Source organism: Thunnus maccoyii, chromosome 20, assembly GCF_910596095.1.
Source record: "Thunnus maccoyii chromosome 20, fThuMac1.1, whole genome shotgun sequence".
Lineage (NCBI taxonomy): Eukaryota > Metazoa > Chordata > Actinopteri > Scombriformes > Scombridae > Thunnus > Thunnus maccoyii.
In genome coordinates this window covers 25,596,466-25,618,685 of record NC_056552.1, presented here as the reverse complement: position 1 = coordinate 25,618,685, position 22,220 = coordinate 25,596,466, and the positions used below count along the sequence as shown (strand labels likewise).

The window sequence follows — 22,220 nt, the reverse complement described above, 5'->3', positions numbered from 1 at the left end:
ACGCGAATATACGAACTGTTTGCAGTCACATGCCATCATTTGTACTTTTTTTTCGGTATGCTTATGTGTGCGTGCGTGTGTGTGTGTGTGTGTGTGTGTAGACCCCAGATGATAAGCGGGACATGCAGCCTGTGCCCAATATTGACCATCTACTGTCCAACATCGGCAGGCCGGGTATGCCAGGAGAGGCATCAGGTGAGGAGGGAACTGAAGCAGCGCTGGCTTTAGTTATAATCTCTGTGACATTCTCACAGAAATACATGTCAGTTATGAGAGGATCAACTTATCTATGTAATCAATGTATAGGCAATTCAGAGAAAAACTTTTTCAGATATTCTCTGTTTTTAGCCAAAAGATTTGCTGTGCTTTTAAAGATAAAGAAAACTTGAAGAATACAGTATCAACAAACAAATGTGTAAATGATTCAATTCCAAAAAAACAGTGAATCTGGAGCATTGGGGCCCCCTGAGGGTCTGGGTTCCCAGGGCCCGACCCAGAAAGTGATATATTTTATGCTTCAGGTTTTCTGCTGGTTAACATAGTTAACATAGGCAGTGATAACTATGTACCAATAATCACTTTTTAATAACTGTGTGAACTGCTTGTGTAGGTCATGTAGTGCAGTATCAGACCTGGCTAGAAGCGTTACCTTGCTAGATCATAGTATTTATGCTCAGCTAGCAGAAATGAGCAGGTGACATTGTAGTTATGAGTAATAATAACAATAGAAGAATATAATGCTAATTGAAATTCTAATGCTCTGTAACTGTTCAGACCATTTAAGAGGCGTTGTAATTACATACAAAGTCATTGGAAAAATGCAATAGATGCAACTGCATGAGTTGAAAATGTTTCAATTTTAGCAAAATCATGCATGTATCCCAGGCTTTATGAATCTGCTTCATAAACATAGACTGAGCTGAACACAAACACACACACTCCCATAGAATCAACATGGTTGGTGAGTCCATTGCTAGCTAGCCAACTGCCAATGTTTGTATAGTTGGTGGCAAATAAACATTAAAATTTGCACAGATGTCTGAACACACTTTTTAAGACTGCATTTATTGATTTTTTGCCACTTGGGGGCAGCAGAACAGCAGACCTTTTAGCTCTGTTTTGGTTTCCACCAACTCCTGAGAAAAATATCTGACTCCTAAGCTAAATGTTCCACTTTGTTCATCAGCTAGTCTCTAACTCTAGTTAGCTATTCTCCCAACACCTGTTTGGTGCTGTGCAGGTATAATACAGTGGGTAGCCAAAAACAGCTGCCAGCTTCTGCCGGAAATGATGCTGATGAGAGTGGAGTTTGAGGGCTGTGAAACCAAAATAATGATCTGAAAGATGCTAAAAAGCCCCTAAAGAGCTGAGAGGAAGTGCAGTGATGAGTTAGCTTTTGTCTTTGTTCTTTTCTCTGAACCCTCCAGTAGATCTCCGTCTGTACTTTTTCTCCAGCTGATATGTTTCTCCGAGTGGATACTCATGATATTTTACAACTTTTGTCTCAATTTCTCTTTTCTGGACCTTTCTGCACTACTTTTCTGTAGCTGAGACAGTGGATCAGCCTCTTCGGTAGGACCAGGTCTCTCTCCTTGTGTGTTTGTGTTTGGTGTTTCTGTTGCACTTTGTGTCATTTTCTCATTCATTTTCTTTCTGTCAGTCTTGGTTTTCCACCAATGTATCATCACTCCTCTTTGTTGCTGATCTCAAAGGTGAACTCTAGGCATTTTTACAACATCAAGTGTATTTGTTTCCCTGACTTTTTAAGCAAATTCTCTGATAATGGCTAGAGTTCTCCTGAAAGGTTGCAGTACCAGTAGTGTGTGCTGTGATTAGCAAGAATTCGCACCTATGTACCACTCCTAACACTACTACCACCACTTGTCCAGAGATAACATGATTCTAATCCACATTTTATTCCTTTCAAACAGATTCCACCACCAGCGATTCACTTAAGTCAAAGGTAAGCAAGAAAAAAATCTCTTACTTGTTCTTCATAAATGTCAGAAATAGACAAAGACAAAGTGACCATCTTTTGACTGGGATGTGAACCTTAATGTTTCAGCTTTCTTCAGCCTCCAAGAAAGACCTGAATGCCAGGGACTTCCTGTCCAAGTCCATCATCTCTGCTGTGACCCGCAAACGTAAAAAATGCCCCAGTACCCACCAGCCAGGCAGCAGTGCTGACGAGGACTCCGAGCATGAACCAGTCAAAGCCAGCAACTACGGGGGAGGAGAAGGGGGAGGAGAGGAAGAGGACAGAGGAGAGGAAGAGGCAGTCAAGGAGGAATATACCATTCCTAAGAAAGAAAAAATGGATGAAAAGGGAAATGGGGTAAAAGTTCAAGAGACTACAGAGGGAAAGGAAGATGGGGGAGAGGAAGCTGAAAAGGATGTGGGTAATGGACCAGGCAATGATGCCAAGAATCCTCAAAGGGAGAGCAAGTCAAGAGCTGCACCACAACTTCGTCCAAACAGCTTCCTCTATTCACACCATCAGACCCACACCACATGCCCACGACCCCAACCCGTGACCAGCCCTCCTCCACACCCAAGGCCTCACAATCTGGCTAGAGGACGCCCAACAGCCCCTTTCTGGATCTCCCCCACCAGGCTTCCCAACCTCTACCAGGCCTCCAGGCTTCATGGGGGCCAGCAGCCGGATTGGAACCAACCAGCGCCAGTCCGCTACAGGAAGACCAGAGGTGGGAGGACGAGGGCTATGTCCATGAATCTGGACCTTGAGCTGGGCAGGAGTGAGGACAAAGTGAGAGGCTGGAGAGCGGAGAGGGTTGAGGTAATCAGAGTCATTGAGGGAGCACCAGGTCAGCATGGAAGTGTTGGGGTTCCTCAAGGATCAGTTATAGGTCCTGGTTCAGTTCGACAAATTGATCCACTCCCTCATCTCGCCCAGGAGGCCCCCCCTCTCTCCTCCTCTTCCTCGGGATGGATAGATCAAAGCTCCCCGGGATCTTCAACTGTTGTTCTGAGGAGATCTGGCCTGGACCCGCGGGACAAGACAAGAGCCTGGCGTCGTCACACAGTGGTGGTTTAACTGTTTCATCTACTAATGCAGTACAAAGCACTTCTTGCCCTTTACTCACAAACACTGGACCACCTGCGTCACTGCTTCTAAAGCCAAGTGTCTATCACGTGACCAGGGGATCTCAGTTGTCTCAAGACTCTTTCCCCTCGGCTTTTTATTGGCACTGTAATTGGAGACTGCGGTTGTAGAGTTTCATTCCCAAATTAGATAACTACCATTTGAAAAATGTGAAACTCACTCCGCAAAGAACACACTGCCTGTTGCTATTCACCTACTATTGAAACTATTCAACTTAGACTCTTTTACTTACAAAATAACTGTAGATGTAATTATACATGTTCTTATATATTGTGCAATGAACATTAGGGTTGAATATCAGGAACTGAGCTCATATTTTCCATGAATTCCCATACTGAAACAAGAAACCTTTCAGGACCTGATCAGAGCTTCCACACAGCTGTCGTAGATATAGTCTCACCTTGAATTTCAGCTATTAAGGCGTGGCAACATTAGAAACTGGCATTTTGTTTGCAAGTCCTTGTGAAAAGGGTGGTGTTAGAAGTTTGGTTACATAGTGTGTACTTGCCAGGGCTAGTTGGTGAACTACTGTAGCTGGAAAGCTAACTGCTAACACACTAACAAGCCAGGAACATGCTAGCACTAATCAGTCACAATAGCACTAATCAGTCACAATAGCTCTGTCACTGCCCGATTTGCGTCGCTGCCCGATCTGCATCTGGCAGTGACATATGCGATCGGGTCCGCCGTCTTGGACAGCTTATGTATGGCAACACCACTTGGACAAACCACATTAGAGTTGAGTTAAACAGAAAGAAGAATGAAGAGGAAAGTGACCTAACAACTGAATTAATGGAGCAGCTGCTGGAATTATTATATATAATTTATGGCAAGAAATCCTGAGAAAAGGGTAACATTTTCCCATGAAGTAACCATTTAAAATGGCAGGAAAATCTTCAACCCTAATTACCATCTGTTAAAGCCTCCATGTGATTATAGCATCTTATTATCAGCAAATTATTCTGATAAAGTTGTTGTTTTGGAAAAATTGAAACAATCCCACTAAAAACAGTTGCAGCTGCGTTACATTGTCATTCTCAATACTACAACTAAGTGGTGCCAAAGAAAGGCATTTTCAAAGCCTAAACATGGTGTCATTAACACATATTTCTAAAACACTGCTTTGGAATGAAACCCTTCAATTGTTAAATAAAATTGATGAGTGATAATAATGAAGGAGTAAAAAAAAGAGAGGAAGCCATATTAGACATGTGATATTCTACTCCAGAGCTGCCGCTGCTCCAGCTAACCCTCACCAGCAAAGACTTACGCAAAATGTTGACTGTGCTGTACACATACTGGTGTCCTTCACTACTGGTTCTCATGAATGATGTCCCTGACAATACCCATGTGGGTAGATATCAATGCAGCTTGAGTACAGCACAGTACACTAATGCAGAGAAAACCCACTTCAGTTTACTTCTCAGCCCTTTACAAGCTCTTCCAAAGCGTCCTGTGGATCTGCAGGGAACTTCACTGATCCGTGGGAGCAAAACAAACTCACTTTCTCTCTGGATGATGTGACTTGGGCATTATGCCAAAGCTTCCTGTGGCATAAAAATGCATGCATGCGGTCAGTGACATAAAAATATGCAAACCCTAAGTGTTCAACACAAGCCTATTGTACTTCCCTGTGTGTGTGTGTGTGTGTGTGTGTGTGTGTGTGTTTTGGGGGAGAGGGCCAGAGTTTGGAGGATACTGTTACGTCAGAGGAGCAAAGTGTTAAAGGCAGCTATGTGAAGTCATGCCAAAATTATTTTTTTTCTATTTAGGTAATTGTATAATATCAGTAGTGGAGACATGGTGAGCCAAGAGATGGAAAAGGACTAAGCACTTAGTGCAACAGCAAGGCTCCAGTTCACACATTATCAGTGTTACACAGAGAGCGTTGTCATGGCGGCAATTGAAAGTGAGCAAATAACCTCAAATCCAAAACCAGAGTCTTACCTGAGTGATATTTTTGCATTTCTTCCTTTTCACATTTTCACAGTATTTTTTCACTCCCTTCTCATGCTGATGGAACATTAGTTTGTAAAGCAGAGTCTGAAAAATACATAATGGAGATGAACCAAATCGTACTGCCAACCACTGTCGTCCAACCAGACTCCATGTTTATCTTAATCATATCTAGTCTCAGTCTGTCCTTCTCTCTATCTGTGCCCTTGTGCATGTACTTTATGTACGTGGGTGACTGTGCGTGGACCAATTTTGTAACAGTTGTACAAAGCCTTGTTAAGTTAACCTGTGTATATAAATATTATACATAATATATTAAATTATTTGTTTTGGAAATTGGTTTGTATGTATTTATTGATTTTTTTTTTTTTTGCTCACTGATTTCACTTATAAAGGTCATCAATGATCTGCCTATGAGAAGTTGCATGATGTCTTCTGAAATGACTCTGATGATGTCGTAGCGATGTCATCGAGGTGATCTGAGCTTAGCGTGAGGATTAGGATGAGGTCGTCTAATGGAAGACTTTTCCGGGTGCAATATTTTAGTCTTGTTAAATTCTTCGATAACCTCCACACAGACATGACCCAGTACAACCTTCTATGCAATATATATATATTTTTAATTGGAGCTCATGCGTCAGTTTAACACATGACTGATCATTATAGGGCAGTTTCACAACAGTTCTTCTTCATTTAGTGACAATGGCTTCAGTTACACTCATCAATTCAGTACCATCAGGTTCCACCAGGAGTCACAGTCAGCAGCAGCAACAGTCTGATGACTGGATCCACGACATTAGAGAAATAATTAGTACCACTGTCATCAGAACGGATATCATGATGTACAGACGCCGGGAGAGATGATGGAGCACCAGAGATACACAGCTGCTCCTCAACACTCAGTCACATCCGCTGACATTTACAGTTTAGTGTAATTTTATAGACATTTCAGAGAGATGGTGACATTATTACAATTAAATTAGCATCCAACGTTTTAGTGGGACCATCTGTAGTTTTACTTCTGCACAAACAGAAGCTTCTTTTGATACATTATGTTACATTTCACACCGATAATATTCTGTATATTACAAAAGACATGGAGCTTATTGTAGCAAAAACCACTAGAAAAGGAATAAAGGTGAACCTCACTTACTTGGATGATATAACAATATCATCCAAGTATTTCCATCATCAGTACAAGTACACATTCAGCTTTTTTCATGTTCAGTATCCAATTCCTGCTACCCAAAATAAGCCGGCTGATGAATCAACTTGAATAATTTAAATGATGACTGGTTTGCTGCAGTGAGTGATTTGTGAGGATTTCTGGATCCTGAGCTTTTACATCACAACCAAACACACATCTCTCCAAGCAGACAGCAAGTCCACAAACATCACCCCCTCTGTCCAGTGCACACACAGTGAGGGAGGATGTGGATTCACAGTGGAATCAATCCTTCCTCCTGTAGACATGATGGATTCCTGTGGGGGGCAGTGGTTGAATGTGCTGGTCGGCTTGCTTCATGAAGATATGCGACTTCTCTTCTGGGCTTTCCTCAGCAGGTAGACCACACCCTGAGCCACGAACGGCCACAGCAGGAAGAGGACGACGGTCTGACCGGACACGTCAAACGGCCACCACTTCTCCGCCTGAGAGGAAAATGACATTTATTATAGAAATCATGTCTTCCTCTTCTTAACAGCTGTAGTGTGTGTAGTTGTGTCTTCAGTGTTTTTAGATATTACTACCAGTGTCAAAAATTCAACAAACAGGTGAGTGAGTGATCAGCTGAGGAGGAAGAGGAAGCTTCTGTAATGCCGAGTGAGCAAGAACAACTGTGAATGTGCAGCTCTGTTCAAACTGTCCAACACCTTCAGAGCCAAGTGTTTCCCACAATTCACCTCTGTCTACTGCTCCACACCGGTCCATCAACAGACCTTTATGTAGGACTGAATATTATTACTCATGTCCAAATAGATGGTTACCACTTGATTTTAAATCTTTGCTCTTCTTGAATAATAAAAATAATGATGATAAGGGTTTTATTTATTTATTTTTAGGCTTTTGCACATCTGACACATGAATATTAAATATCATGTCCTTTCATAAATAATGAGAGAGATGAGTTCCTTCCTTAAAGGGTTTAGCAGAAAACTTTCAGAATAATATTATGAGCTCTTTTAATATTTCAGCTCTCCCTCTCAGCTCCTGAATGTGACTTTTTACTGTCATCTGATTGTAACTAATACTGCATGTTTGATCTTACCTGTTCCAACAAACACATGAGCTCCACTGTATTATTGTTGTGTTAAGCTGTGGTGGAAGTAAAGTAACAAAAAGAGGAACTTTGGCACTAAAAAGACTGAAACGTTGAAAGATATCTACTTAATTTGAGCTTCATATTAGCTTCAGATAAACTTTTAAATACATTTTTGCACAGAAGGTCAGTATGAACAGGAGGAATGTTTACAGCAAGAAAAACCTGTTTCACTGTTCATTAAGCCTCCTGACTTGAAAAATTGTGAACCTGTTTTTAACTGACACTTGTGTACTGTGGCAGTTAGCAGAAATACGTTACACAAGTAGAAACTTGATTACTCATAAATACTGTATGTGTGGGAACTGGAAGAGATCCAGAGTTTGAGACTGACAGTTGGATTCACTAAAGACAGTCAGTCAGTCAGAGTTAGAAGATATAAAATGATGATGTGACTAAAACTAAATGAATAACAGATGCAAAAATGTCTATAAATATAGCAGCAGATGAGTGTGGAGGTTTGTTTTCCTCTAAGATTAAAAACATGTAAAAGCTTTCATTCACATGCTCCAAACTGCTCATGAAATCCATATTTAATTGTGACACATTATGTGACAATATGATGTTAACTCAGGGTCTATTTATTAGCTTTTTAGAGCTTTCAACTGCACATCACAGTTTTCATCAGCAAACCATTAAAAGCTCAAAACTACTGAATGTAGCTGGTCAAGAATGAACTTCCACACTTCAGTTCAAAGCCTGCAGCAGAGTGCACGTCCAGACAGCAGAACTAAAAGAAAATGTAATTTCAACTAATCGTATCTGGTAGATGTCAGCGGGGATGTTGAGTCTTACCTGCTGTTGTGACGCTGTGGCTGCACACTGCAGACATGGTCTCCACTCTGAACCCTGAGCCTGTCACATATACAACAGCAGTGAGCTGACATCACTTCAAGCAACAAGAAAAAAACACTTTTCAGTTTGTTGCTTTTCTGACAATTTCCAATCTCCTTTTCCATCTCTGCACTTCTCTAATACAAATTTAATTCAAACACATTTACACAACAGTTAAAGATTCAATTTTGTCCGACAGCATCATTTAACTGAGAACAAAATGACAAGTTTGCATGGTGACTTCAGGTATTTTAAGTTTTCTTATTTGATGCTTCAAAAAAATCAATTTTCCAATTTTCTATTATTGATTATACACAGAGAAGAGAATTGCTCTGATAAGCTTTACACAGACATTATCTACATTAACATGAAACATCAGTTTGTTTTTCCCTCCCTGTTAGTTCTTACGTGTGTGGCTGCGAGTCGCTCCACCACCTCCAGCCTGTCCATCACACTCCTCATGTCCTCTCGCAGCCTCCTCAGGGCCAGGATGATCTGCTGCTGGAGCTGGGCGTCATGCAGCCTCTCTGTCCCGCCCTCTGAACCGTCTCCTCCTCCACGCCCGGCCCCGCCGCCGCCACCGCCCGGGGCCCCCCGCCTCGGACTGCCCTGAGGAACACCACCTGCACAACAACAACAACGCAGGATATTATGATCCTGATATATCATACAAACAGTACATACAGTCAGTCTGACAACGGTGTGAAATATCAGCTCACGTTCTCTCCAGTTGTGGTTGGAACCTTCTCGTCCTGTGTCTCGACTCCTCCTGTTGGGACCCTGACCCTTCCCGTCGTCCGCCCCTTCTCCACCCTGACCCGCTCCCACCTGTCTGACCTCTAGTCGACCTTCCAGCTGCTGGCTCTGAATCGGAGATGACTCCAGGGATACGTGGCCGTTCTGAAAGCCGTTGGACTTGACGAGTGGAATCTGTTAACAAATATCACTCTTTGAAATAGAAATGTTCCTGCTCTCTGCAACAGTTATTTATTCTGTGTGTGACGCTCGGCAGTAATGTTCAGTGTGTTACCGCTGCCACTTGTGTTTTCAGAGGATGTGTGTGAGCCGTACCTTGACGCTGCCGAGTTGCTCCACTGAATCCACTGAGTCACAGAAGATCTCGCTCTCTGAGTCGCTGGTCAACACCAAACCTTCACACACACCAGAGTCTGCAGAGCACAGCAGGCGTTTTGTACATGTGAGGAAATATATTCAAAAATGATAGTTCAGATAGTTACTCTTAAATGTTTTTATATACTTAATCATGGAAATAGTTTTGGGCCCGTTTAGTTAACACAACTTGATAAGAGCACATTCCACTCAATGTTGACCAGTGTTTCTCCTTTATTCATGTACCACTGCTAAAATTTAGCAATTAATATCAATGGGCTACTGATGATTTTCAACACGATAACACTCTACGTTATTGTGGAATTGTTTTGAGTCATCGACTAGTGCATCAAATCCCAGAATCCTCCCTCTCCTCATTCTTCAAAGGCCATCTATGTGAAAGGTCATGTTATAAGAGTAGTGTAGCTCCGTTAAGGAATAGGGCGGTGTGTGATGTGTGTGCATAGCGAGCGTGTGGTTGAGCGAGCAGCAGGAAAGTGATGGTGATTGTGAGCGGAGCAGAGGAAAAGGTTAACAGTAAGTTGTCAATCTGACAGTAAATGTACAGTACAGACAACAGTGTGTCAGTTAATAAATGCTGCAGCTTCAACAGCACTTTCTGACCCAAACAGCTGATCTGCAGTGTAATACAGTGTGCAGCATGCATAGAAATCTGACAACAGTCTGACAACAAGGTGAAGCAGTGAAAATATTCTAAATATAGCGTACACTTAAACTGAGATTGATTTTTTTTTATGCACCTAAACTACATTTCGCTGCTGGTCTCGTCCACATCAGTACATCACTTAGCTTCCAAGCTAGTACTCCTGTCTGCTTCTTCAAACTGGGGGGGGTGCGAACCCAAATCTACTGCAGGTATTACACTGACTATGGATAAGTACCTACAACCCCACTTCAAAAAATGCCAACTATCCCTTTAAGATGGATTGACCTTTAAAATGGACCAGTTATTCTAATTTTAGTTTTGATCTCAGTCTTTCCTAAACAGAGAACAGAGAAACTTCTGGCTGCTGAGTCTCTCCTGAGTTTTGCTCAGCAGGAGGAAACACTGGTGACATTTTTAACTACTTTAAAAAAAAAAAAATAATTTAGAACCATCACAACATTCACAGCCACTGTACTTAAAAAAGGAACCATTATGGTTAGCAGAGATATCTTTTTATAATGATAAAAAGGGTAAAAAAAAAAAAAATGGTTAGTTGAGGCTCAGCAGGTTGAACAAGTCATCCACTTAACACACGGTTGGCAGTTTGATCACATGTCAAAGTGTTCTTGAGCAAAACAATGAACCCCTGATGGTCAGACCAGCTCCTTGCATTGAAAAACCCAGAATCTATAAATATGCAAATATATTTAACTTCAGCAGTTTTCCTGCTGGACACCAGATGTCTCCTCCTTCACTGTAAAGTTCATTCTCAGTGTTTGTGCACTGCAGGCTTCAAGTTTCCACATCACACTTGTGTAAATTACATATTGGGACCACGACTGGCTCCAAACTAGTTGTGATGTCACACATCCTGTTTGTAGGTTAACTTCAGATTTAAAGTGAGCTCAGAGAAACTTTCCTCCTTCAGCAGATGAATCTCTCTGCACAGAGAGAACAACATCCAACTGAAGGAACGAGAAGAGCGGAGGGGGACTTTAAAGTTTCCAAAAATGAGATGCAAGGAGCTGGTGTGACTCATTGCTCATCATATCATTAACTGTAGACCCTTTTACACAGCCTGTTCAAGGCGGGAATGCTGCACCTTTAATCTCCCTCACTGTTCTGTATAAAGGTATGGACACAGAGTGGGGGGGGCAGAGTTGCCAGGTTGACGTCTGTGAAACAGGGACAGCCAGCATGGTGGGACAGGGAGCTGATGCTGTTGTGTTACACGTCACTCCTCTGAATCCAGAATGCTGGCATGCTGTGTAAAATCACACACGAGGGCGGCATTATGCAGGCTTTGTTTGGTTCAGTGTAAAAAAGCAAAGGCAGCTTAATGAGGGATTTTCTTTACAGCTTGTATAAAATAGCTTTGTGTTTCCTGTTTCCAATCTGTATTCCTCATTGTCAACTCTAACTGGAGAATAAATACACCGCATCTGACACAAGCCACAAGAATCTGAAGTACATGACTAACACACTGAATAATGTGGAAAAAGTTACTGACATGGACCGTTTGTGTCTGATCCGTCCAGTTGGGGGCAGCTTTAAAATCCAATTACACCACAAAACCCTGAGTGTGTTCCAGACAGGCCAGATACATCATTACGCACCATTAGAGATGGTGTTGGCAGTGAGGTCTACAACGTCAGTCAGGATGAACTCCTGCTCTGGATCTGGACCTTCTGATAGAGAACAATCTTCTTGAGGCTCCTCCTGCTCCTCATCTTCAACCTTCACCTCTGCTGGTCTGTCAGCTGGCTCACTGCCTTTAAGACCTACAGTAACACACAAAGACTCTTACCAACGTTCACACTGATATAATATCACTATTTTTAAAAGCTGCATTAATTGATTTTTGGAAAAGATCATTTGAGAAGAAAATATGGAGTATGTATTTATATATCCATGTATAGAAGACACAATGGCAGATATTCAGAGAAAATAATCGTCTTTCTGGCTCTTTAAACAAGTGCTGGGTTACAGAGGTGCACTGACCTTCTCTGAGCACCAGCAGAGACTCTGGAGGTCGTGGCATGTCATCGATCACCAGGTAGAGAGGCTCGAAGTGGTGGAAGAGAGAGGCCGTCTTCTCATTCATGGGTGTGTTGTTGATGACCTGCAGCGTCAGTGGAAACCTTTACTGATCATATTACCTCATGTTTATCTGAGCAGACAGCTTGCTGCTGCTGCTGCTGCTGCTGCTGCTGCTGCTTCTCGTTTCTGTACACTGATCTGATCTGATCTGATCTGATCTGATCTGATCTGATCTGATGTGGGAAATTTGTCAGAATCAGTCGACAGATGAGATCATGTTAGAAATATTACATGAACGCTGAATTAAAATATATGAACTTAACAAATCTGTCATCATGTACCTCCTGTGCTACTTTCTTCATCTCGTCCACGTATGCTGCCATGGCACTCTCTCTGCTCATCTCTCCCAGCCGGCTCCAGGCATCCCTAACACACAAACACACACACACACACACACACACACACACACACACATCAACATCAACCACCACGCCATGTCTGATTGAATGTGTGTTTCAATGTGTGTTTGTAGTGTCAAAAAAACTGGACGTCTTTGTTTTAACATTCATTAGATTGATGAAAACAAACTTGGTGAATACAGAATACTGAAGGATTTCATGTATTAGCACTTACCAATATTCTATTCTACACAGGTATTCAACAATGACTAGAGAGCTTGACAGTACAACACAATAGTGTATGATCATATATGTTGTGATGGATATCTACTGAAATATGTTGATTTTTAAATACATTATTTATTTGACAAATGTGTATTTAAGGTATAACTTCTTCATTCAAAACAGCTTAAAACATTTTCTAATATATATATATAATATATAATAGGGATTCAATTAAGAAATATCTTCATTTTCAGTTGGTCTGTTCATTATTTGTCTATAAAATGTTAAAAAAAGAAAAAATAGTGAAAATGTCCACCACAGTGTCTCAGAGGACGTGAGACATCTTCAGAGTTCTTGTCAGACAAACAGTCCAAAACACTAAGATATGCAATTTGCAATGATATAAAACAGAAAAGCAGCAAATCCTTACATATGATAAGCTGGATCAGAGCATATCTGCCATTCCTCTATTTTGAAAAAAAAAAAAAATTCATTTTCTGTCCACCAGCAAATTGATTCAGCAACTCATGGTTTCAGCACCATTTTCAATACTGAGGAAGTCTTCTCAACATTTACAACTGTTCTCTACAGAAAACCAAAGTGACAGAACAGGTTCAAACCCCACATTAGCCTCAGTGTTAGAGCAGCTGTCCTGTCAAGATTTCCTTAAGCAAGACGCTGATCCTCTCTGCACTCACTAACTGTACAACACAATCTCTGTCCACGTCAGTCTCACTGTCAGTCTGTGTGTATCTGTGTCCCGGCTTGTTAGTCTTCCTCATCAACAACCAAAAAAGGTCTCTGGCTGCAAATGTCAATAGAAACACTCTATGACTGACATGGTGAGTTCACACACTGTTCAGATGAACTGAATTATCTGGTGCTGTGCCACCCGCCATGGACACAAAGTAACTAACCCATACAGAGAGAGCATCGCACCAAACACCATGCAAATATCTGTCAATGTTGTGTTGTAATGCCTGCTTACAGTAAAAAGAGGATTTCTGAATGGAAGTATGATGTACAGAGTAACTGCATGCTGTTCTGTCTGTACAAACAAAAAGACCACTTATCAGAGCAGCTGAATGGCTGGTGTGTCTGCTACTGAAAACTAACACTACTGATTTACACACACACACACACACACACACACGGACCATTTGTAGCGACCCACTGGGTCCCAGAAGCCGGGTCGAGGCACAGTGCAGGGTCCACACACCGCCTGCTTATACAGACTGTAGAAGCGCAGCATCACCTCATAGGACGGCTGGTAGGAGCCTGCAAGATGAAACAGATTCATCAAGTTTCACTGTCTGCACATTGCTCTGGTTACCTTGACAGAGTGAAACTAGACAGCCAGAAAGAAAAAGGAACTATCAGGATCACATCTTAGTTCTCACGGATATGCAAGTTTAGAAATTGGGAAATTTTGAGTTCTTTTTTTGTCTTTAGTTCAGGGGAAACTTAAAACTGCATGTTGGACGGCAAATAATCCAAGAGATAATACATTTGTAAGGCCTTACATTCAGGTTCACTGTTTAACCTTAAAATAATAAAGACACTGTTTCATGAAGTTTTTCTACAGTCTAACCAGTAACACACTCTCTGTCACATATGTGGTGTGTAAAAGCCTACGTACCATTTTTGGGGAGGTTATGAATGACATCCACGGCAGCCTGAAACCGTTTCTGGTGATCAACCGCAGGCTCTGCCATCGCTGGGACTGGCATGACACTTCCACTCGTTCAATCTACCAGGAGGGATGAGTGCAACTGGAGCTGAGAGAGCACACACACACACACACACACACACACACACACACACACACACACACACACACACAGATGTAGCAGGCTGTAGGAGTGTAGCAGGAGGCTGTAAGTCAATTAGGAGAGCGGAAGCTTGCAGCTAGTTAGCAAATATATTGGACTGCCTTGTTTATAGCCATGTAAGATACAACATAGAATGGACCTTCATGTCTTTAGGTTCTGCTGGCAGCTTCAGCATTTTTATAAATACTGTGTCTATAAAAGCCATTCCTGTCCAGCTTTGTCTTAATGTTTCCAGTTGATGTCCTGCAGGAAAATAAGTCTCTTGCATCAGCAGAAAGTTTTCCTCCAATGTTCTTTACTGGATCCATGTGACACTCTACCTTCACAAGCCTTGCAGGGCCTGCTGCACAGAAACATGATGCTGCTACCACCAGGTTTCATGACGGTGATGGTGGAGAACTGTGCTGCGTATTTAGTCGCCGATAAACACCGTTTTAACTTTGAGTTAGCAGCAGCTAGCTTGTGGACTCACCTCACTGTGTGCTGCCGCCGGACATGTCTGTATCAGAGAGACCACAACAACACGACAAAGGTCGCTGAGCCGGCTGGGAACTGTAGTTTCTAATATTTAAGGATTTACTGTCACAGAAAAGTTTGTTAACAAAATTGCCCATAGACCTACCGATGGGACTGACCTATCTCCGGCCTGAGACCATTTCCGTGTCAGATCACATGACAAGTCCTTGACCACGCCCACTCGAAAATTTAAAGTGCCAACATAACAAAAATATATATAAGTATAAAGGCGATTTATTCTACTTTATTAATGTATTCCTATTTTTGTTTTTATTAAAATATATTTTATTAGTATCTGTTTATATATATATATATATATATATATATATATGTATATGTATATATATATATATATTTATTTATTAATTCATGTAATTAATTTAAAATATAGTCATTTATTTCACTATGTATATTGAGCATTTTAAGCCCCAAAATTTAAAGTTCTGTCTAAATCAAAGTCTTTAAATTTGTCAGCTAGACTCAGTTTAACCATTTTATCGAATGTTTGTATTATGATTTTGCACCAGTCAAAGGTTTGGACACACCTTCCCGTTCCCTTGAATGAAAAAGTGTGTCCAAACTTTTGACTGGTACTGTATATATATGAAAAGTTTATTTTTATTATTATTCCATCTCATCTTAAAACAAATTGAAATAAACAAAGCAATTAATAAACACTACATGTTACACATAAAAATATGACATATGACAACAACATAAAAATAATAACAAATAAAAATGAACATATTAAGTTAAATGCTTTGTGATACGTACGGTAGCTGCCTAAGTCAGAGCCAGTCTTTCCTTACAATCAAGTGATCAGTATAAATCACTCTAAACCATAACAATCCGGAGGCAGGGTCAGTTCTTTAGCCTCTATTCTAATTAATGACTCTAAATCTTAAGTGTACTTATTCCCGCCAGTCCAGAGGGCAGCACAGAATGAAATAAACTAGAGCCATAATTTCATTAAAGACCCACTACAGTCAGTGTTTTACTGCCGATTTGTGCATAAATCATTATGTAGCACCATTGCCCTAATTATTGCAAACAGTATTAGTAGATAAACTATTTTCAGTTATTTTTCGGCACCTTCATCACTTAGCCTGTGGTTTGGTTAAAATTAGAGATCAGTAGACTGAAAAGAGAAGGGCTATCTCTCTTTAGATACATGAGCGTCTCTCCTCGACCTATAATCCGTTTAAATCCCGTTTGTTGTCAAGTTGCTGCAGATAGATCAGATATATTACAAAACCCGGAAATGTTTTAGTTCGCCTTCAAAACAAAAACATAATAATTGTTGCGTTGGTAATAAAGAAGTGAGAGTTACATTTTCATTGACACAACAGAAAAGAAATTATTACAGAGCTGAGGAAATAAAGATTTTTTGGGAAAATGTTCAATCTAATTCATTTCATCTTATCATCTTACTGAAATATACATTTTCATTTACAAAAGATACCTCTGTGATATACATTAGATAGGATGGGTGCCATTTATGTAGGCTTTGGCAGGGTGTGATTTTGCACATTTTAGCAGTATAATACAGAGTTCGCAATCCCTCACTTTCTGTTTCTGGCTGAAAGAAAAAAAAATCAAATTTTAAACCAGATGTAAAACATCTCTCATATCATGGCACCATTCAGAGAATTTGCGGTGTGATTTTCCTGGTGAACATTTAGAAATATAAAGGGATCTTCATACTGCGTAATCAGTTAATTTGGGGTAGGGGTCCATTCATATTCACAAACAATAAGAGCTTGTAAGTTGCTTTGGATAAAAGCGTCTGCCAAATGACAAAACGTAAATGATATAATGAGATTCATAACCCTAAATTGTATTATTATTAGAATTATTGCTTCAAGATTTTTAATATATAAATTATTATCGTATGAAATTACGCGATTCTTAATCAATGGTTTATTTTGAAAGTCAAGCCCGGAAATCTGTTTCTGCTGTGGTGTGATTTATTTGTGCAGTTCTGTGTTTATAAATCCAATCTCAGTGACATCAGCGGTCTGAAGGTTTGGTTTGGCCTCCTCCGGGATAAAAGCATGAATCGCAGTCTGCTTACAGACTGCTGAGCTGCTGCCTGAAGACACAACACAACATAAACAGAGAACGGGAAGAAGAGAGAGGCACAGCCTGGCGAGACAAAGCGCAGCCTCCTTGCATTATGCTGGGCAACAGGAAGAAAAACGGCGCTGGGACGTCCGAGTCAAAAGCCATCGATCCTCTGAGGAATCTGGGTGAGTTTTGTGTCATGGATCCTGAATGTATTCAATGATCAAAAGCTTCTCCCACTGAGATAATGATGCTGATGTACAGCCGTAAATGCGTGTGATGAGTTGTGACTCTGAGATAAGAGGAAACATTTCAAATCCGCATGGACAGGCAATTAAAAAAAAAAAAAAAGGGAAAATCCTTCAAAGGGCGAGGAAAAACAAGTGGATTATACTGTCATTAAGGCATAGCCTGCTGCGTGTCACTGTATCTTATACTATGTTCTGCAAGTTTAAAGGTGGGTAAAGTAAATTTAAATGAATTTATTTGCCATCATAATGGAGTATATAGCCTACTTTGTTTTCATAACACATATAAAATGTGCATAGAGTCATCTACATGTGATGGTCAGTATGAGTGGAAGGCAAATCCAGCTAAACCCAGGTGACCAGTTTTAGAGATAGGTGTGTTAAGTGTGTATGGTTTAAATATGTAGATCATATAATAAATGTAATGTCAGAGTGACATAAAGTTAAATTAGGTTTAAAGATGTAACTAACGATTATTATCATCATTTAGTCTCTAAAATGTCAGAAAATAATGAAAATAATTGCCAGAGCCCTGTCTGATGTCATGTTTGAGCAACAGCCACAAAGAAAAGTGCAATTTAAATGATATAAAACAAAAAAGCTGCAGATTCCCACATTGGTGAAGAAACAGAAAATGTTTTTTTCTTTGATTTAAATGACTTCAATAATCAAGCCACGAAAATATTGACTGATCGTTTTAGCAGCTAATATCTGATAAAGAGTGTGGTTTTAATCGGAAAAATTGCATGAATGATTCACAGACTAGAGGTCAGTTTACAATCATATTCTTTACAACATGAATTATTATGACCAGCAACATTTAGTTTTCAAATGAGTGGAACCCCATCATTTCACAGTATGATGTTACTCTCTCAGGAGTATTGTACTTTTTTCTAGAAGTTATGATCTGTGATAGAGACTTTTAAAATCACAGAATCTAAATAGAGAAGGGTGCAGCTCTCCGTCTCAATTCTGTGCCATCGTGACTTAAGAGTCTTTGTTTTTCTCTGATTTGTCTGCACACCCTCAACCATGAAAGACAAACTGATCAGCTGCTGAAGACTTTGACTGAAATGAAAAACTTGCAGACTTGTGAGCATCTGTGGCACATGATTGAGCAGCACTGATGTGGAGTTTTGTTCCATTATGGAGCTCATGTTTGGCAGGTACAGTGGGATAATAAAAGTAGCTGGTGTATCTTGGAAACCATCACTGGCAGCACACACACACACTGCTTCTGCTCTGCAGGGATGTCATATGTACTTGTCCAGACAGATTATAAACTCTGGTGTCCCACATGGGGAAAAACAAACATTTACCAGCTGGTTAAGCACATTTTCTCCACAACCAGAGGAGATATTTGGGGCAACATGTTTCCAGGTTCACCAGTAAGAACAAGCTAGTGGACAATGGGTACTTTAATAACAGACAACTATGTAAACAGTGCTAGCCTGCGCTTTTACTGACTTCCTTCTCATAACTTTCTTGACTCATGAGGTTGGTCAGTATAACTGGGTCAGAGTGTTAGCACACCATGCAGCAGGGAGTCTGTCATCGCTATATTCTGCTCATTTTCTCTGATGTCATTATGTGTAATATGTACAGTAATACACAGAACTACAAATTTTGCATATTTTCTCAGAAAAAGAAATGTGTAGAAAGGACCAGTTTCTAATAAACATAATCCATGGTTTCTAAATACAGTAGAGCTGGACATGCTAACACAAAGCTGTTCATTTGATTTATCAGTGCTTTGAGGTTTAAAACAAAAGACCTGTCAACAAATGGAGATGGTTTCGGCTATAGGAAAAGGCATTGTTTCAATTAAATTCAGTATTTTCTCTGACATACAAACTTGACAACACTAATTTGCAACTAAGTTTATACACTATAATGATTTGAATCACAGAGACACTTATAAAAGACAGTGCTGGCAAAGGTCAGTCAATGTCATTGGTAAAAGTGAATCATCAGAGGATTGTTTTTATAAATGTTTCATATATGTGTCAACTTGTCTTAATTTTAAAGAAGCAGCTTTATTCGGAACTATTTTCTTATGGAGAAATACTGTAGTTCCTGTTGTACTCACAAACGTGAAATATCACTATGAGGCAAGGAGGATCTAACTAACTGTTTTACATCAGTGGACATGCCTTCTCATTAATTTGTCAATCATCTCAAGGCAAACCCTCCATTACCTCCATTACTTATAACACTGGTAGAGCTTTAGGAACATCTGGTATTTCTAATAACAGCAGTGATGACGATTAGTTGAGCTCTGATTTAAAAGCAGTGCAGAAATGAACCATGTCTGTTCAGATGGCCAAGATGTGTGTATGCTAACAAACACAAGCAACAGTGCACAGCTGTCAACCTTCTCTATAGCTGTCATAAGACACGACACCAAGCCCCAGAACCTTCCATAGCTGGCCAGTGATCCTGCAGCGACAATACCAACACCAGTCCCACCAGCAGCATCACCTAGCCTTATCAAATGTCACAGAAAAGCCTGTTAATACCCAGACACAGTTTTTACATTGAGTTGAGAGCAACAGCATCTACAAATATAGACCGATTACAGAGTAGGTACACCAACAGGGCTATAACTAGGGTTTGTAATCATAAATTAATTTGAGTCCTTATTAGTTAATGAATATATAGAGTTTGGGAATGTGATTAGTTCTACAGGTTTTTGGTCATAAACCAAAGTAGTGAACAAACAAACATTTTGACCTAAATTCTTCCTCTGAATTACTACACTACATACTTTACTACACTCTACACACATGGATGTGTGTACCAGATTTCATGGAAATCCATTCAATAGTTGTAAAGACACCTCACTGAAAAGCACAGATGTTAACCTCATGGTGGGAAAACATCAGGGTATCATGAAAGCCAACAGAAGTTATCCTCTGAGGAGCATGAATGTGCCAATCCACCCAGTAGATGTTGAGATATTTCATTGGATATGTGAAAATCTTGACTGCTGATGGCACATGTAGTAGTACTCATCCATGTACTAGTTGTTGAGATATTTCAGTCTGGACCAAAGTGGTGGACAGATAGGCCGACATTACCATCTCTAGAGCCAGCTGCCAGCATGGCCAAGTAAAAACCTGAAAGTGTTTGATTTACAATGATATAAAACCAAAAAAGCAAGAAATCCATTAGACCAAGAGGCTGCGGTCAACACAAACACATTTTGTATTTTTACTGGATAAACCAATAACACAATATACAGTATGTCATACAGTATGTCATTTGTTAATTCATCTGTTCATTGACTGATTGATTAATCAACTAATCATTTGACCAGTAGTCGTCACACCTGCCCTCCAGTTTGTCTCCCAGTTTGGAAAATATCCTGTATTCCACTAACATACAGTATGTTGGCTTTTACGGATCTAATTTGGCTACAGCCTAAACCGCTGAAACTCAGCTCCTCTCTTCTGTTTTTGAAATCCTCCCTCCAGGATTTCATTTCATTTCCTAGAATGTCTCTATTATCTGTGATTCAAGGACTGTTTAAGTCTTGTAATCCACTCTAGATTCAGGATGTGAAATGAATCCTCGAATTATAAATGACAAAAATAACTTGGGAGAGAGTCCACATTTCCAGAGGTGTTAAGCCTAACCTGATCTCTTTGGACACACTTTCTCATTCAAGGGAATGGAAAGTGTGTCCAAATTTTTGACTGATGCTGTATGGAAAGTCACTTATTTGCTTTCTTTCTAAGAGTAAGAACAGAAAGACCAATATCACTCTCATGTTTGTGTATGAAATATGTACCTAGAGCTAGGAGGTGATAAGCTTAGTGTAGCTTAGCTTAGGGTAAAGACTACTTCACCAAGAAATAGTAACACCTGGTAACTACCTCTAAAATCCCAAATTCTTGTTTTTACATTTCTGTACAGATTAGCTGGCCAGCTGTTTCCCTCTGCTTCCAGTCTTTATGCTAAGCTAATGGCCTTCTGTCTCCAGCTCTAATGGACAAACATGAGCTTGGTACCAATTTTCTCCTCTAAGTCTTTGAAAGAAGACAGAAGAAGTGTATTTCCCAAAAAATCAATTTACTTCTTAAAACACAAGGAAATGTAGCAAGAAAGAACTGAACATGTATCATTTGTAACATTTTGCATCATCAACCTTAAAATTTCTGGTTACCTTTTAGCAAACTCATTCATTTATTTCAGTGACGTGCAAAAATAATAAATATTAATGTTTTCATTTCCCATGTTGATGGCCTTTATTGAGGAAGTTATTGAAGAGGCAGTTAATTAAGGACAGAGCACTAATGATCTCTATGTGTCTGACTGTGAAGGTCGTTACTGCTGCATGTGTGTGTGTGTCTCCTCATAGTGTTTATGTGCATGTGGCATCAGTATGTCCAAGGGGACTTCAAAGACATCTTCATTAGCTATGATTATCACTCAGCACAGAGCTCTTCCCTAATTATCTGGTAAATTCAAAAAATGTTATAGAGAATGATGCTAATATTAATTGCCGGGAGCCTGTCACAACACACTGAATTTTGTTTCAAAAGTTTGGAGAGGGTATTAGTGTTTTCTCTGACCCAGAATCATCTGTTACACTCTGTTGTTCAGTATAAAGACTAGGTGCACAATCAGTCATGATTCTGGGAAGGTTGCATGTTGTTTCTTCAAAGTCCTGTTTGGCATATAAAGAGCTGGTCCCCTGCTACAGATTTGGTTCCTGGACAAGTATACTTCCATCACACGCAAGCTAAATGGCCTGGGCAGAAAGTATGAGCAAAGATTGTACCACTCTGCTTTAGCATGGCACAGTAAAGAAATCTAATTCAGATGTGAGGTGTAACTAAGTACAGTTATTGTGCTGAAGTAAACTTTTAAAGCACTGGATAGG

At 40.2% G+C, this 22,220-nt stretch overlaps 3 protein-coding genes across 11 annotated transcripts in view; 2 read left to right on the top strand and 1 right to left on the bottom strand.

Annotated features, from left to right (window-relative positions):
- LOC121886919 (rho GTPase-activating protein 23-like) overlaps window positions 1-5,365 on the top strand; it is a 73,991-nt gene extending 68,626 nt beyond the window's left edge. For all 8 annotated transcript variants that reach the window (XM_042397326.1, XM_042397327.1, XM_042397325.1 and 5 more), the window contains 3 exons: window positions 102-195; window positions 1,932-1,963; window positions 2,066-5,365. In XM_042397326.1, the coding sequence (XP_042253260.1) occupies window positions 102-195; window positions 1,932-1,963; window positions 2,066-3,055 (1,116 nt within the window). In that variant the 3' untranslated portion in view covers window positions 3,056-5,365. The remainder of the gene's footprint in view (window positions 1-101; window positions 196-1,931; window positions 1,964-2,065) is intronic.
- Window positions 5,366-5,688: 323 nt separating this feature from the next.
- On the bottom strand, window positions 5,689-15,178 carry acbd4 (acyl-CoA binding domain containing 4). 2 transcript variants are annotated; one of them, XM_042398582.1, is made up of 11 exons: window positions 14,977-15,178; window positions 14,312-14,450; window positions 13,830-13,950; window positions 12,391-12,475; window positions 12,011-12,131; window positions 11,626-11,790; window positions 9,304-9,401; window positions 8,952-9,132; window positions 8,641-8,855; window positions 8,194-8,253; window positions 5,689-6,730 (listed from the first exon to the last, which is right to left on the bottom strand). In XM_042398582.1, exons 2-11 carry the CDS (start codon window positions 14,400-14,402, stop codon window positions 6,602-6,604), a joined length of 1,266 nt encoding a protein of 421 aa, XP_042254516.1. In that variant the 5' UTR covers window positions 14,403-14,450; window positions 14,977-15,178; the 3' UTR covers window positions 5,689-6,601. The 2 variants fall into 2 exon arrangements, with proteins under 2 accessions (XP_042254516.1, XP_042254515.1); XM_042398581.1 differs by having other exon boundaries at window positions 5,690-6,730; window positions 8,952-9,162; window positions 14,977-15,176.
- A 1,868-nt stretch (window positions 15,179-17,046) lies between these two features.
- Window positions 17,047-22,220, top strand: part of LOC121887593 (1-phosphatidylinositol 4,5-bisphosphate phosphodiesterase delta-3-A-like) — a 29,871-nt gene continuing 24,697 nt past the window's right edge. The window contains exon 1 of the mRNA XM_042398498.1: window positions 17,047-17,269. Within this exon, the coding sequence (XP_042254432.1) occupies window positions 17,197-17,269 (73 nt within the window). The 5' untranslated portion in view covers window positions 17,047-17,196. The remainder of the gene's footprint in view (window positions 17,270-22,220) is intronic.